This window comes from Stenella coeruleoalba (assembly GCF_951394435.1).
Source record: "Stenella coeruleoalba genome assembly, chromosome: 4".
NCBI classification, from domain to species: Eukaryota; Metazoa; Chordata; class Mammalia; order Artiodactyla; family Delphinidae; genus Stenella; species Stenella coeruleoalba.
Window position 1 is genome coordinate 65,492,419 of NC_137149.1, and position 17,234 is coordinate 65,509,652.

Genomic DNA, 17,234 nt, shown 5'->3' on the forward strand with positions numbered 1-17,234 from the left:
GTGGCCATAGGGCTTTAATTACATTGTGCAGAACCTGCAATCTAATAAGAAAATCCACCAGACAATTGCCGGGCTCCTAAGTCGGCGCCTTTCCCTCCAAGACGGCTCGGACTTTCTAGGCAGGATCCGCTGATGGCTCTTACAGTGAACCAGGCGGGCGCTGAGAAATGAAACTTCATCCTCCCTTTTACTCTACTCGAGCTCTCTAATGATTGCTTCTGGACATTAATTAGGCCCCATGATATTCTTAAAAGCTGCCTGAGCTCCCATTCCCTGGAGAGACAAATGACTGAGTACTCCAAGGTTTTCTTTGATTTAGAAATTTCATTTAACTACTGGATAAGAGGGAAATCCTAATAAATAGAGTTTGCTAAGGGCAACTCTTCCTTTTTTCTCTTGTCTTTCTGTTTCTTCTGTCCCTCTCTTTGCTTCCAAATGATATTGCATATTTTAAAATTTCTTGTGTAATTCCAAGAGCTTTCCCGACAATCGGCATCATTGCAATCCGATCTTAGCTGAGGGAAAGCTGCCTTAGAGCACAGCCATCCTGTCTGAGCCAGGTGGATTGGAAACCCAATGTGAGTTCTTCATACAGGATCACAGAACTTGGTATCAGAGCAGGGATTTGATCCCACATCTGCCTGATACCTGTTAGGCTGTATCACAATTTCCTCTTTATTTTTAAACAACAACAACAAAAATTTTAATAAGTAAAAAGAAATGCCCTAGTGGGCCAATGAACCAATTATAGAAAAATTTAACACAACATTAAAACCTTAATAAAGCTAAACTTGACTGTCTTTTAGGACGTAAGAAAACATATGATAAATACATTAAATCATCTCAAGGCATCTGATCACTGTGGTTGAATAGACTACAACGCAAACTTTTTATAACAACTAACATACACACCTACACGCGCGCACACACACACACACACACACACACAGAATTCCATGCCACAGTGGAGGCCTATTGTATTTAATCTATCAATTGTCTGCATCTTATACCTAATTCCTACTCATTATCAGTTCAGTAATTGTTTCACTTACGGTATAAACATTTTAAAAACTCATGTTTTATTTTTTTTTTTTTTTTGCATGAGGCTCCATATTAGTGTGTTTGACCAATGATTCTAAACGGAACATTTTATTATGACATATATTTTGCAACTTAGGTCTATAAGTGGGAAGAAGCTGTGCTCTTCGTGTGGGCTTCCATTGGGTAAAGGAGCCGCAATGATCATCGAGACCCTCAATCTCTATTTTCACATCCAGTGCTTTAGGGTATGTATTCATCTCTCTTCTGCCTAAGTACAGTCTCATAATGTCTTTTGGCCTCGTTCTGTGCTGAGTGACTACCTCCTGGAAATCCTGACAGCCTTTGCTTGTGAGGGCCCCCTGACTCTAGGTTGTACAGAAGTGTGCGTGGAGTCCATCCTTCAGGATGAAACTCTCCTATCACACATCCCTCTGGGATGTCGGGTTAGAGGAGGCAAAACAGATTTGTGCGACGTGTCTTTATAAAACCATTTTTCGTTGCTAAAGAGCATATACTTTAGCAGGAAGCTGAGAAAGCCACCCTGGAGGACAATGATGCTTCTGAATCTTTTAAGGCCAGATGGATTTATTTGGAATGTCACATCTTTGATGCTTCTCAAACTCTTGAGACTCAATTCAAAGATTTTGGGTCTTTGACTTAATGGAAGATTGTCAATTAAGTGGTTACAGCTAGTTGCTAACTTGTAGGTCTCCAAACGCGTATGTCTGCAGTCACAGACTGAATATCACTTCCTCTGGGAAGCTGACCTGCTTACCACACTAAGTCAAGTTGCCTTGGTTACAGGTCCTTATAGAACCTTTCGTGGTCCTTATCACTCACTATTGAATTGTTTAATTATCATCTGCTCTCTACAGGCTCCGTAAGGGCAGGCACCACGTCTGTCTGGTTCACCACTATATCCTCTGCACCCAGTGAAGATGGTATCAATAAATATTTTTAGATGAATGAATTAATAAATAACTGAAAATGAGGAGGACTAAATTCTAGTCCCAAATCTCCTGCCAACAAGCAGGTGAACGAACCACTTACGCCTGATTTATTATAATATTTACAGGTCAGACTATATCAGCGTTTCCTTTTTTCACCCATGGACATGTTTCAGATAATATATAATGTTGAAGCCAAACCTCTATCTCCGAAAAAGAATCATTTCTTTCTCTTTATAACCCTAACATGCTTTCTGTGTCCTTCTTGGATTTGTCCCGTTTCTCATTAGTAGCCCCCTCAGCTATAAAGTAAACTTGCATGGGTTTAAAATAACTTCTACTTTACCTATAAGCTAAGAGAAAGTGAATGAGGTTGTCCCAAAGTTATTAATTTAATAATGTCAGTAATCACTGGAAAACAAAACTGATGGACAAAATGCAATATGGATACTTAATTAGACTCCATTTATCAATATTCTTATTGTAAAATTGACATAGGTAATGTATATCCTAAATTGTCTGGGAATGTTTGGAGGCTATATGCTATTTTTTTTTTTTTTGGCCACGCTGTGTGTCATGTGGGATCTTAGTTCCCCGACCAGGGATCGAACCCCTGCCCCCTGCATTGGAAGCATGGAGTCTTAACCGCTGGACTGCCAGGGAAGTCCCTGGAGGCTTCATACTTTTAAAAAATTCATACTAATACCAAGATAATATGTTCCAACACCACAGTTTATTCTCAGAAACTTTACTAGAACTCAGAATAATCAAGGTGGCAACGAGTCTTTGCAGATTCTCAGCAGATAGGGGACTTGTCTTCTTAGCTGTCAAGGCCTTTATTCTCTCTAGTCACTCACTTCCTGGAGCTGACCTGATGCTTTAAGGTACATCACCGCTTAAATTTATCCCCTACCCTTCTGTGTAGATGCAGCTTGTAACATAATTTGGATGAAACCTCCCTCTACCTGAGATGGCCTTAGAGCATCAGTCTGGGGCTGGCCCTTGTTTCCTGGGCTGGGTCAAGATCCCCCTGCAGTAGGCTGGCATGTTCTCTGATTCAGCCAGTACAGTGTACCCCACAGTCTCTTTCTGCTCTCAGGCTGACTTGGTATCACTGCCTTTAACGTGGAAACATAAAGTGGAATAGCTATTTCCCAGTCATTCTGGTCGGGTAGAACTTACCAACAATGCTAAAAAGCATTTGAAGATTATTCAGAGACAAGTTTCAATATATATTGATCATTCCTTGGCCATGTGTTTATTTAAAACCACTAGGATTTAACCTGTTTAAAACGGTTCTTCCATCTTGATTGAGAATCGGTGTGCATAGGCTTTGGGATCAACCTGATACCACTTACCAACTTCACAACCTTGGACGAGTCAGCTAACTTCTCTGAACTGGTGTCCTTCTCTGAAAAATGCCAGGAGTTAGGATAAAATGCTAAAAGTATATTGTTGCTGGAAGTCAAGTCGTGGTGCAGCATCGAATACATAGTAGATAGGCAACAAATGTGGAGGTTGGAGAAGTGATTACTGTACTCTTCATGTGAACAATAACTAAACATTATAAGGAAACAATTCCTTACGCACCTTATAACCTTCTGTTCTTTCTACCCAATAGTGTGGAATTTGTAAAGGACAGCTTGGAGACGCAGTGAGTGGGACGGATGTTAGGATTCGAAATGGTCTTCTAAACTGTAATGACTGCTACATGCGATCCAGAAGTAAGTCCTGAGGGGAAATACCTTGAGATGAATGAGTGCTACCATATATGCCTTTCATAGACTTAGCTTAGGAATTCAGCTACTCTCCATCAGTTGATACTCCTACACTGAAGGAAAGATACATTAGCATCCAGGTAAAAGAAATGATAATGAAATAATCCCGTATTTACCACTTGTTTCTTACTGGAAGTTACTGCTATAACATGGACTAATGCTTTTCATCCAGAAGTGCATTAATACACCAGCAGGTAAAAATGTAAACCAAGTTTGAGACATTGCCTGAGCTCACCATAGAGATTTCAGTGAGATGCAGGGATGCTATAAAGTCTGAAACTATTTATTTGTTGAGGCATCTCTTTAGAAGACCTGTAGCATTTGGAGGGTGTTTCACATTTGAAGAATAGCTCTCCACTGCTCATCAACTCAAGCACCAACTCCTCAATATCTACATGCCTCCATTCAGGAGTTTCATGGCATAATGTGGGCTTGTTCCCAACTAAATTGAAAATTCTTTGAGAGACAAATGGTGGGTTCTACTTCTCTGTGAATCCCTGCTCCCTCCAAAATACCTTAGTACATACTAATCAGAGAAGCCCCCTTGAGGAGCCTGCCCTCGCATCTCATGTCTGGGTCTCCTGCCGCAGAAAGTTAATGTTATTTTGGGGGGACCACCAGGGGGTGCTGTTGCCCAGCTGCTGTTTATAAAATCTGAAACTAGCCAGTGGCTAGCCTCTGAATCCTTCCTCACTCTCCATCCTAAGTATAGTCCTTCTGGTGCATGACCTAGACAGCAGGTGATTCTTCTATGCAACTTCGTCAGTCAAAAACTCTTTTTTAAAAAAAAATATGAGCGAAGATCTGGTGTTTGAAATTCAAGAATTTTTTATTATTTCTCAAAGTGAGTGAAGTGGCATTTTTGTTGCTTTTTGTTTGTTTGTTTTGTTTGTTTGTTTGTTTTTGTGGTACGCGGGCCTCTCACTGTTGTGGCCTCTCCCGTTGCGGAGCACAGGCTCCGGACGCGCAGGCTCAGCGGCCATGGCTCACGGGCCCAGCCGCTCTGCGGCATGTGGGATCTTCCCGGACCGGGGCTCGAACCCGCGTCCCCTGCATCGGCAGGCGGACTCTCAACCACTGCGCCACCAGGGAAGCCCTGAAGTGGCATTTTTACAGTCTTTTCATGTAGGTTTCTAAATCTGCAAGACTGATGATTTTAAGAGTGAAAATTGAAATTAAGTTGTTTTATTGCTATAGATTTTGTAAATTCAGAGAAATATATGCCTATTTTAACAAAATGATGGGAAGTAAAAATTAAACCCAGGTGGTTTTGATCTATGATAAACATTTGACTTGAGGTCAAAACGGTTCCAACTTAGAGCTGCTGCCATCAACCTGGACTATTTTATATGTATTTTATATGTATATACAAAATATTGATATTAATTTTTATACTATGTATTATACATATAAAATATGGGATAATAGTATACCATATATATACCATAAATATATATACAGGTATATACAAATATATATATACATGTATAATATATAATAATTATATTTTACTTAAACTATATTTGTATTTGTTTGTTTTGGTTTTTTGTTTGGGTTTTTTTTCTTCTTTATCCCTCCCGCCCTCCCTATCCCACCCCTCTAGGTGGTCACAGAGCACCGAGCTGATCTCCCTGTGCTATGTGGCTGCTTTGCACTAGCTATCTATTTTATTTATTTATTTATTTATTTTTAATTTATTGGAGTATAGTTGATTTACAATGTTGTGTTAGTTTCATGTGTACAGCAAAGTGAATCAGTTATAGATATACGTGTACCCAACATTTTTGGCAAATTAAAAAAATGATAATGTTAGGAGAAATTGGGAGCTTCCTCTTTTTCTTTTTTTTTTTTACTTTTGAAGAAGAATATTCTTTGATTTTCTCTTCTTGTGCCAATGCTCTTCTCTTTATTTAATTTTGAATTTTATTTTATTTATTTTTTTATACAGAACGTTCTTATTAGTCATTAAAAAGGAAAACTAAACCCTTTTGTCTCAGGATTCAAAGTGATTTTTTTCCTATCATCTAACATAAATTGGAGTTTTCCCTGCAACCTCAATGACCTGCTGAATGTGAGTCATGGAACCAGAAGAGGGCGCTGTTAGGTTGAGGGCCTCTTGAACCAGATTTGAAAAGTGCTGTAAATCTGAATTTCTTTCATAATTTGAAGTGCTTGAAGAATGCCAGCAGAGAACAAACCTGAACTCACCTCTGGATAACAGTGACCTGCTTTCATCCAGATTTTCATTTTAATCGAGAAGCTGGGTGTTTCGTTGTCATTTCTTTGGAAATTAGCTTTTCAGATCTAGGCCAGCAATTTTTCTGTTGTGTATACAAATATAAAGGCCACTAACTGCTTTTGATTCCAAATCTAAAGACAAGAACCATAGAGTTCCTGTAATTGTCCTGTAAGATGAAAAATAAGGTGATTGGAGGTAGATTAAAGATACGATTTTTTCTTTAATGTTTTTGATGCGATATTTTACTAGGATGTTTTTTAGAATACTAAGGTACTAAGAAGAAAGCAAAAAGGCTCATTATCTCTCTGTCTAGATAACCAATATCAATATTCAAAAGAATAAATAAATAGAAGTTATAAGTAGTAAAAGGTTAGAAAAATTAGATTGTTTAGAAAGATACCAAATTAAAAGTGAACCTCTTCAACCTTAACCACGTAATCACTTTCTAATAAGTTCTTGGGGAGAGGGGCAGAATGTATGTTTGTACACACGCACATACGTGCGCACACACACACACACACAGGTGCATATGTGTGTGACACATCTACCTGTATTGGTTCTTATTTCACAAAGGTAATGACGTAGCCACAGTGGTACTTAGTTTTTGTTGCTGGTGTTTTTCACCTAATGATATATCTTGGGAATTTTTCCATATAGCATTTTCTTTCTCCTCGTTCTTTTTAATGGCTCTTTAATAGCTGCATACAATCCCATTGTGTGGACTTAACCATAATTTAAAACTAATGCTCTATGAATGAGTGCTCCAGTTAGTTCTAGTTTTTTAATATTATTTTTTAAATGCTCCAGCGAACATCCTTGTATGTATGTCTTGATGAACATTTGAAAGCATTTTCACAGGGTAGCTTCTGAGCAGTGGTACTGCTGAATAAAAAGGCATGTGCTTTTTAAATTTTCAGGCAACTTGCCTAATTATCTTCCAGAAAAGTGTATGCTCCCTGCAAAGTATATAAGAGAGCCTCTTTCTCTCTCCATGCCTATGTCAGCTCTGGATATCATCAAACTTTTAAAATTTCCACTCTGCTAAGTGGGGAGGAAAAAAAAAAAGAAAAAAAAAACCTCTTTGCTTTGATCCGTAGTCTTTAACTATAAATGAGTTTAAACATCTTTTCATATGTTTGTTCACCATTTATATTTCTTTTTCTATTGACATTTATATTTCTTTATCTTTTGCCCATTGTTCTATTGGCAGTTGATTTTTACGAGTTCTTTGTAAATTAAGGAAAATTTCCCTTTATTTTATATTTGCTGCTTTGGGCAGTTATCATTGGTCTTTCTACTTTGTGATTTTTTTTTCATAGAAAAGGTTTTCATTTTAAATAGTTAAACATATCTCTTTTTTTCCTTTTTGGATTCTGGGTTTTGTGTCCTCCTTAGAAAAACTCTCACTATTCCAAGGGTATAAATAAATTTAGCTGAGATTTCTCCTAGAATTATTTTCTGGGTTTTTTTGGCATGTAAACATGTGATAATCAGAAATGTATTTGGGGACAAGAAATAAGATAAATACTAGCTTTATTTTTTTTCCAATTAGCCAATTGTATGTCTATAACTTAATGAATAATCCCATTTTTTCTTGTTAATTTGAAATACCAGCTTTCTCTTAAACTAAGTTCCCATATATATTTGGGTCTTCTGGATATTTTATTATGTTTTATTAACCTATTTATTCTCTAGTATCAGTTTTAATTATTATAGCTTCATATTATGTTTCAATATTGAAGCAGAGAATGGCTACCTTCTCTCCAATTATTTTTTCCGAGTTTTCCTAACTCTCATGTTTATTTTTCCAGATAAATGTTAATATCATTTTAGGCTAAACTTTAATTAAGTCAACACACGACAGGGAGAATGACCAGTACATCTGAGAATACTGCTCATTTTTCTTGGTGTCATAAGGAAAAACTATATCTTCAGAGTGAATAGATGGAAAGGCTAATAATTGGCTAGAGAAGTACACTTGAATCGATTGAATATACCCCAAATGCATAAAAGAGTCAGAATGGGAAAAATGGCTAAAATTGTTTTTTTCTTTTTTTTTTTCTTTTGATCTAAGTTGAGAAGAGGGGAGATGGATAGATGTGAAGGGTGGTTTACATCATAAGCATTCTAAGTGAAACAAAATAATTTCATTGTGTAGAATAATAAAACCTGAATATATAAGCCTATTTTCTTTAAGTAAGTAGCCACGTTTAAATGAAATTTTTCTCTTGGAGGGGAAAAAGAGCATAGCGGCATATTAAAATGCAATTCCTAAAAGCAATGTAAACCGTTTTTAAGTTCGTATGTAAATGGGAATAGAAGTGCAAAACAAATTACCTGTCATGGATCAAGCCATCACATGTTTAACTGGTACCATTTGTGCTTGGGTGTTAGATGACCACGTCTTTGTGTCTGTTCCATCATTCACTCTTGTGAGATGCATTTAATGCAAAATCCCTGGGGTCTTTTCCAGTGTTGCGATTGCCTCATCACAACTCTAGTGCCTAAAATGAAGGAGAAACTTTGTGAAGGTTTCAGCAGGAAATATGGGACCCAAACCATCCTTCCTAGATAGGTTTGCCAGATAAAATACAAGATGCCCCGTTAAATGTTTTTGAATTTCAGATAACAGTGAATTTTTTTTAGTATGTGTGTCCCAAACATCACCTGCTCAGGATGTAGCACAAGTATATCCCAAATATCCCATGGGATGTATACTAAAAAATGTATCTGTTGTTTATCTAAAATTCAAATTTTGTTGGGTCTTCTGTATTTTATTTGCTAGATCTAACAATCCTTATATCTAGATCGTATGTCAAATTCCTCCTCTTGCAATGTATTTATTCTTAGAGAAACCACAACCTAGAGAAACTGAAAGAAGAGAGATTATTTTCTTGCTTATTTGCCCCAGAAGACAAGGTAGAAAACTTGGTGGAGATCATTTGGTTTAGGGTGAAATCCAGAGGACTGAATTCAACCAAACTTGACAGGGCACATGAATCACCTTGTTCAGTTCTGGGACGGGGCTCGAAAGTCTGCATTTCTAACAAGCTCCAGGTGATGCCAGTATGGCTGGTCCCTGGACCACACTTTGAGTAGCATAGTGGGACAAGTTTCCCCTCCCTGGAGGGAAGAGACTTCGGCAAAGGGCATTGCTAATTTTGGAAATGTTTGAACATCTGAAGCCAGAATGGTTGACTACTTTAACCAAATGTTGCTCTGTGTTCTTTGTCCCAGGTGCTGGCCAACCCACAACATTGTGACGTGGTTTTCGAGCTTCCGGATCACTCACCATTTCCTTACTGAGGGTGTCCCCTGGCAATCGCTTAACAAAACCCTAAGTGCAGGGGCTCTTCAGCATTCATCTAATTTCTGAAAGGCTATTCTAAAAGATGGTATCTGTTCTTTTGTAGCACAGTGTTTGTGTTTTTCCTGCTTTCCTTTTTTTTTTTTTTTTTTTTTGGCATTTGCACAGTATATACAAAAGAATATTGAATTGTAACGATATTGAATAGTTCCAAAAAAAGGTCTTAGCATGGTCAAACAGGCTTACAGTTTAAAATGTGTTATTCTCTTCTTTGGGAGTTAATGAGATAAATGATGCAATAAACCTGGGGTTTTTTTAGCATTTCTAGGAATTAAAAACTTTGTGTTTACAGAATTGAGCTGCAGAAAATGCAGGACATGCCAATTTGAGACATGTGGTCTTCTGAGACAGGAGCATACAGTTAATGCATTTCAGAAACTAAAAATCAGACCATCTAGCTCTGAGCTATAACTTGTTTTTAATGCAAAGATGCTAGTCTGATAATATATACTGTAATCCTGAAACATTTGTGTTACTTACTTTTTGAGGTGGAAGTCATACCAATAAATTATTGCACCGTTAGTGTTAGATTCTGTGTCCTTTGGAAGTTATGCCATTGCTGTAGGCTGACCCATCACATAGAGAGAACCCTTGCTATACGGGCTAGGCTTACACTCTGGGACATTGCCCAAGGGTAGGAAGAAACCAGAGGGACATAATTCAGTCATCATTTCCAAAGTTATTACCAAAATCTGTGAGGAAGTTTAATCTTCCAAAGAGTGGTGGGTCAATGATAGCCAGGAGGGCTTTGTTGCTTGCTTCTCTTCAGGCTCTAGATTCAATAAGAGGCTCAGTGTGGGACATATGGAAGCTCTCATTGAGATCAGCCCATCATTAGGTGTGACCACCGCTCACCCTTGCCTGCAAGTTCTCCTTGGGGGTCTGAAGCCCAGGTGGCTAAAGTAAAGCATTAAGTCCATCTTAATAGAATCTGAATGACATATGATGTGAGAAGCCACTAGCACGTGATCGACAAGAACCTACTGTTCACATCGTGCCCTGTCTACCCTCCTGGATACCTACCTGCTCTCCTCACGCCCTACATCACCAACTCTCTTTACTACCAAGAATACTGGACCTTGCTCATGGAGAAGTTTAGCGAGAAACTCTTGCGGAGAGCTGGTTTATTTTTTGCCCTGTGTGATGAATTTCATCTGGCCAAGAAAGGAATCAAGTTACTAAAAAGCATCACATTTTAGATCTCCAGGCTGTTTTCTTTAAGACTGGGGAAAGGGGGACTATTTATTCTGCCTTAAAATGATGGCAAATAAGTGATGATGACAGATGACATTTTGTGAATGTAGACTCCGGATATACTCCTAATAGGTTAATGTAGTCATAAAAAGAAATCAAGTAGATGTTTTTCTGTTATGTAAGCAATAATTTTTTTTTCTGTGTCTTATTGAATATGACTAGCAATTATTTATTTACATGCTAGACGGTTCTCTGCATGCGGGTTCCATGTAAGTACAGAAATTTCCTCAGCCACTGGAGGTATCTTGACCATTTTGTCATTTGGATGAGCTGTTGTTAGATTGAAATTTACACATCATCTCATTTAAAATTGTGCCTTAGAAAATGCAAAGCTGTTACACATAGTCAGTGATGAATTAAGGATGCAGTACATTGAAGAGAGATGAAGTCCCCTCCAAGTTCTCAAGACTTCTCGTGGAGGTGTTCGCTGTTTTACGGGAGGAAAAAAATTTAAAAAAAGAAAAAGAAAAATAGAAAAACTAAAAAAAAGTACGTTTTGAACATGTACAGATTAAGTCCAATATTTTGATTAACCACCTGCATGTTTTATTAAATATTTTGATAATGTGGATGTTTACACTTTGCATGATCCTAGCAGAGTACTTTACCACCAGTAATGCACAAACATGTACAATATGATTCTTCATAACCGATTTTTCTAGAATACTTTTTACATGTGGAACTCCATCTGTTCTGTAAGGATTCTATGAATATTGCACATTCTCTTCTGGTTTCACAAACTCATTTATACATATTTCTTAGTGAGACTCATTGTACATTGTATTGAAGCTAGAATCAAGAAAACTAAAGCCCCATCTCCAACTGCGAAATGTGCTTTTCCATAATGAACAATAGTCACCAGCACAGAATAATCTCCAACATTTTCTAAATTCTAATTGCCAACTGTTTCTATTTATATTTGATTTATATTTCATTTGGAGTCTGTTACATGGCAGCTCAGGCAGACTAGATCTTGTTTTTTCCAGTGCAGCATAATGAGTATGATCTATTTCTTTTCAAATAATCTTTGAGATCCCAGGAAAAAAAAAAAAGTGCTCTGCTCTGTTGAGCTACAATGTAAATGTGTTTGTTTAAAAAACAGATGAGGCAAGTGAGTGATTTATTGTTCCTGAGGAAGTATATCTTTTTTTTTTTTTTCTTATACTTCAAAAGCTTGTCCCTTCTCTTTCTTAAGGAAAAAAATGGGTAACTCTTTGTTTTTCACTTGCAAACTTCCATGACATGTGTTCATTCTTTCCGTGTAGTGTTACTAATGCAATACATATTATAGTTATCTATACACAGTGTAAGACTTAACAGGCTGAAATGATCCACCTCATATGTGAGTCCGTCCAAAAGATGTTACTGTTCTGGGTGGGCCAATGTTCTATATCAGTTACACTAACCTTCATTTAAAATATTTATTCTAAAATGCCTCTGAGAAATAGTAAAAAATAAACATAAAAAAGTTGTCTAAAATGCAACAGCTTTTATAGTAAATGTACATTTATAAATAAAATACTCAAATCAACTTCGTATTTCATTGATTTTTTTTGAGGGGTGGGGGGGCCAGTTTTCTTACTTGGGGAAGAGAGAATCAGGCTGTCTCTCTTTTGCAGCTTTTGGTCCAGAGTTACAGGGTCAGTTGATGGCAATTATGCGTATTTGCATATGTATATTGATGCATCTTGAGGTCAGCTATTTAAGGCAAATCAAACTTACCAGCTGACTGTAGGAGTCACCAAGGAATTGCCTGCCACTGAAGGATTCAAACTCCTTGAGATGAGAATCACAATGACCAGGAGAGACCATGCAAATACCAGAGGAAATTGTCTAAAACAACCAAATGATGGTTTACTTCCAGTACTGGCTAGAGAAAAGCACGTCAAACCCTTTAAAGCCGCTGTATTCTGCCACTTTTTCCAGTGCTGACCCAATGCTCCCTCTCACTGTATACATACAGTCTGTTCACTGAGGACCTTTCTCTCCATTGTTGAATCTGGGAATCTCCTTTGAAAAAGTGGCATCCTGCTGATACTGTATCAGCAAAATACACATGTATCTTGCCTGGCACTGTGTCTCAAATTTGTAGGTGGTCGCAATAGCAATCAAATTCCTTGAAAGTTTCCATCATTTTAAGACGCAATATTCTAATTGCTACTGCAAGTTGTATTCTGCTTCTTTTTTTGCAAAGTTTGGTATGCAGTTAGTAGTTGCTGCTGTTTCCATATAAAAGTGAATTCTTTGCCTTTTGTAAGAGAATTTTAGCAACTATTGGAGTAATTTAATATATCCATTGTTATTTAAGTGAAAGTTTATTCAACTACAATGCATTTCAAAACAAAGAAAAGATTGTTATTCTAACATGTTATCTATGAAGAATGTCTTTATTAAAAGAAGAACATTTTACCTGGGATAAGTTGAACTAGCTTTTCTTCCATTGACTTTCTTCAAGACCTAAGGACTCCTTTTTAAGGTCTGAATCTGGACCACAAAGGATCTCTCCCCATCCTTTGGCATTATCTACGTCAGGGGTTACAAACTCAAATGACTGGAGGGACCAGCTAGGTATTGTAAATGAGGACCAGAAGAGGACAGTATTAAGAGAGTGGTATAGACTATGGCAAACTGAAAAAAGAACAGTTTTGTCTAACAAATGAACATATCTACGAAACAGAAACAGATTCACAGACGTAGAGAACAGACTTGTGGTTGCCAAGGAGGAGGAAGGGTGGGAGAGAGAAGGATTGTGAGTTTGGGATTAGCAGATGCAAACTATTATATATAGGATGGATAAACAACAAGGTCCTACTGGATAGCACAGGGAACTATATTCAGTATCCTGTGATAAACCGTAATGGAAAAGAATATATATGTATAACTGAGTCAATTTGCTGTACAGCAGAAATTAACACAATACTGTAAATCAACTATACTTCAATAAAATTTTAAATAATAATAATAAACATTGGCACTGGTGCACAGCAAAAAAAAAAAAAAAAAAAGCAATCCTGTCTAAAGAAGGAGGCAGCTACCCATCTCTAACCAATTGTTTTCATACGAAATCCCCAGCTTTTTAAATATTGACAATTCAAAGCATTTTCCAGCACAGTGCCAACCAAAACTGTGAGGCTCCACAAAATATACCCACAAGTCCAATTTTGTTCTCAGGCCACAACCTGTAACGAAATCTCTTTTCTATCAGCGGCTACTAACTTGCTGTGAGTCCTTTCATTTGACAAATACGTCAAGATTTGCCATCCAAATTTTTGCTTTTGGAGTGTCTTGGGTCATTCAGAGAAAGAAGCTGATAAAGCCATTAATCAGCAGGTGGTATTGCTACAATTCATGACACTTTTCAGCATTATTTGTGTATTGTCATCAAAAATTGCTCTTTCACAAGCACCCATGTTCAGCATTTTGCAGAACCATGCCCTTCCCCTTCCTTCTTTCTTCTGAATGACTCAAAAGGACAGAAAAGTGTGTAAATATACAAGGCAGAATCTTTTCTGAACTTGTTTAGCGCCATTTTATCAACTGTACTTTTGCAAGCATTGTTTTATTTGTCAAAAAGCATTTCTGGCACGTGAGAAGATAAATGTATCCCTCCGCATTTTATAGATGATGAATAGAGGTATACGAGGAATAAGTGACTTACTCTGAATGAGTGTAAGATTTGACATAACTGTGTATTTCAACTGGCTCCAGCCAGGAGGGATTAGGTGAAGCTCACATTCAACTGTGCCTGGTCCTCATGTCTGGGACTCCACATGAGACCAAATAGAAGGACCCCTGAGCATAGCTGGACTTCGCAGGATTTAATCCGCACTCAAACGGAGACTAGAACACTCTTTTTATAGTAAATTTACACTTACAAAATACTCCAATAGACTTATTATCCCATTTTTACCCCTTTGGCGTGACCTTGGACACTTTGGTGTTTGCTGGAGAGGAGGCCGAGGAGTGTTTCCACACCATCCACACCTCTGGCCAGAGCCGCAGGGACCTCTCTCCCGACACACACCACCTGCAAAGCCTCCCCCGCCCAACCCCAAGTCTGGTCTCCAGAACTGGGGAATACCAGTTCTGCCTGATAGATAACCCAACTTTTGTGTTGCTAAACTGGTCCTCCACTTTCTCAAACTCAACAGCCAAGGCCTGAACAAAGGAAAGTTCCCTCTCTAACCACTCTGTTGGGGAGAAGACACTGAGGGTCCAGCTCATTGATTCCTATAGTACAGTAGCATTTCACCACAAACGAATTCATTCATACAGGGATCAAGGCGTTTCACTTTTTCAGCAGGAATAATGACATTGTCCATGAAAGCCTGTTTTCCTCATGGTCCACCAAGGAGAGAGAGAATAATCATAACCAAAACCTGTTGGTTTAGAAAATACCTTGGCTGGGGAGTTCCCCTACAGTCCAGTGGTTAAAATGTGACACTTTCATTGCTGTGGGCCCGGGTTCGATCCCTGGCCAGAGAATTAAGAAAAAAAAAAAAAGAAGAAGAAGAAGAAGTAAAGAAAATACCTTGGCTGAAAGTGACTGAAGTATAACTATAGGAAGCCCCTGTCAAACATCATGTCAAGCGCTACACCCTCACTCTCAATGGTACAATATTAATGACTGTCCCAAGCTCTGACCTTGGAACATTCAACAGTTCCTCCTGAATTCATGAAAAGTTGTGATGAAAGTACTTCACGTTTTCTAACACTTTGAAAATTGAGAAGCTGCGCCTTGTTTATATACTAACACTCTGGGAAACAAGTGAAATATTTGATTAGAGAAATGGAGAATGCCTATTCTGAGATGATCCAAGAAAGTTTGAAAAGAACAAAGGAATTTGCCTTACCAAATGGAAAACTTTACTAGAAAGAGAACAATAAACAAAGTAGGTATCTTGGGCAAGAATGGATAAACTAATTATAATTAACACAACAAAGTATATGGCCCAGAAACAGACCCAAGTAAACATAAAAATGTTGGTGCATAATAATGATAACACAAATAAGTGGATAAAGGAGAGACAGTTGATTAATGTCATCTCTTTATCACAAAATTAATTCCAGATGAGTTAATTTTTGTCAAGTGTGAAAAACACAAACAGGAAAAGGAAGAATTAGGATTTAAATATGCTTAAAAACGTACTCAATAAAGAGAATTTTAAGCAAAATTTACAAGTAATAAGAAACTAGGGGAAATATTCCCAACAAACATGACAAAGGGTTAATATCCTTAACATATGAAGTCCTTTACAAATCAATAGAAAATGAGCAAAAGGACATAAAAAAGCTGACAAAAAAAAATATAAATGGCCAATAAACATGAAAAAAAGTTCAGCCTTACTTGTGATCAAAGAAATGCAAATTTTAAAAGTAAGATAAGGCTATCTCTACCCCCCCAAAAATAGAAAGTCCTCAATTATATTAAGAATTTAAAAACTTCTATATCGCAAAAAGAAAGTTTTTTTGTTTTGTTTTGTTTTTTTGCGGTACGCGGGCCTCTCACTGTTGTGGCCTCTCCCGTTGCAGAGCACAGGCTCCGGACGCACAGGCTCAGCAGCCATGGCTCACGGGCTCAGCCGCTCCGTGGCATGTGGGATCTTCCCGGACCAGGGCACGAACCCGTGTCCCCTGCATCGGCAGGCGGACTCTCAACCACTGTGCCACCAGGGAAGCCCCAAGAAAGTTTTTAATAAAGCTACAAACCAAGAGAAGTTCTTTGTCACACATACAGCCAACAATTAGCATACAAACTATATAAAGAACTGCAAAATATCAATAAGAACAGATCAGTAGAAAAATGGACAAAAGACATGAAAAGGCACTTCACAGAAAACATAACAAAAAATATATATATATTCAATTTTATTAGGAATGAAATGCAAATTAAAAACATTATGAAATGCCATCATATACCCGTGAGATTGATAAAAATTTAAACTTTAATGATATCAAGCGTCAGTGAGGATGGAGAATGGGAACTCACACACTGTTAATGAGAATGTATATTGGTAAACAACTGTGCATTATCTAGTGAAGTTGATGAAGCTCATACCCCTTGATGTAGCAATTTCACTTCTAGAACATAAACACCTTAGCCTAAACTCTAGAGAAGCTCAAGAAACTCTCACAGATGTCCATGGGACAGGTTCAAGGATGTCCCTCACAGCGCTGCTTTATATAAATTACAGTACTCCGTTTTAGCAGTGAAAAATGAGTGAGCCACGGAGGGCACATATACGCTTGGATGAATCTCGGAAAACATAACGTTTGGTTAAAATAGCAAGGCACCAGAGATTACATACAGTATGATACCCATTGATATGAAGTCCAAAGGCAGTAGAAAACTAAGCATTATAGTCTCTGTGGGTACATAATATGTGGTAAAAGAGCAAAGCAAAGCAAAGAAATAATATAAACAAAATTGAGGATTTGTGGTTAAAGGAGGGGAATGTTGTCAGGGAGGGCACACCGGAAGTATCAACTTGATTGCCTTTTTATTTTTTATCATCCACTCATAAGTTCTGTTTTGTTGAGTACCTTCAGCCTTACCAGATATTGCCAAACTGCTTTCAAAGGTGATTGTTCCAAGTAGCCTGACAACA

General features: G+C 37.7%; 1 protein-coding gene across 6 annotated transcripts in view; it reads left to right on the forward strand.

Moving 5' to 3' along the window:
- Positions 1-12,142, forward strand: part of LIMCH1 (LIM and calponin homology domains 1) — a 342,867-nt gene extending 330,725 nt beyond the window's left edge. For all 6 annotated transcript variants that reach the window (XM_079919399.1, XM_079919394.1, XM_079919397.1 and 3 more), the window contains 3 exons: positions 1,178-1,286; positions 3,610-3,712; positions 9,243-12,142. In XM_079919399.1, the coding sequence (XP_079775525.1) occupies positions 1,178-1,286; positions 3,610-3,712; positions 9,243-9,268 (238 nt within the window). In that variant the 3' untranslated portion in view covers positions 9,269-12,142. The remainder of the gene's footprint in view (positions 1-1,177; positions 1,287-3,609; positions 3,713-9,242) is intronic.
- Positions 12,143-17,234: the final 5,092 nt, after the last annotated feature.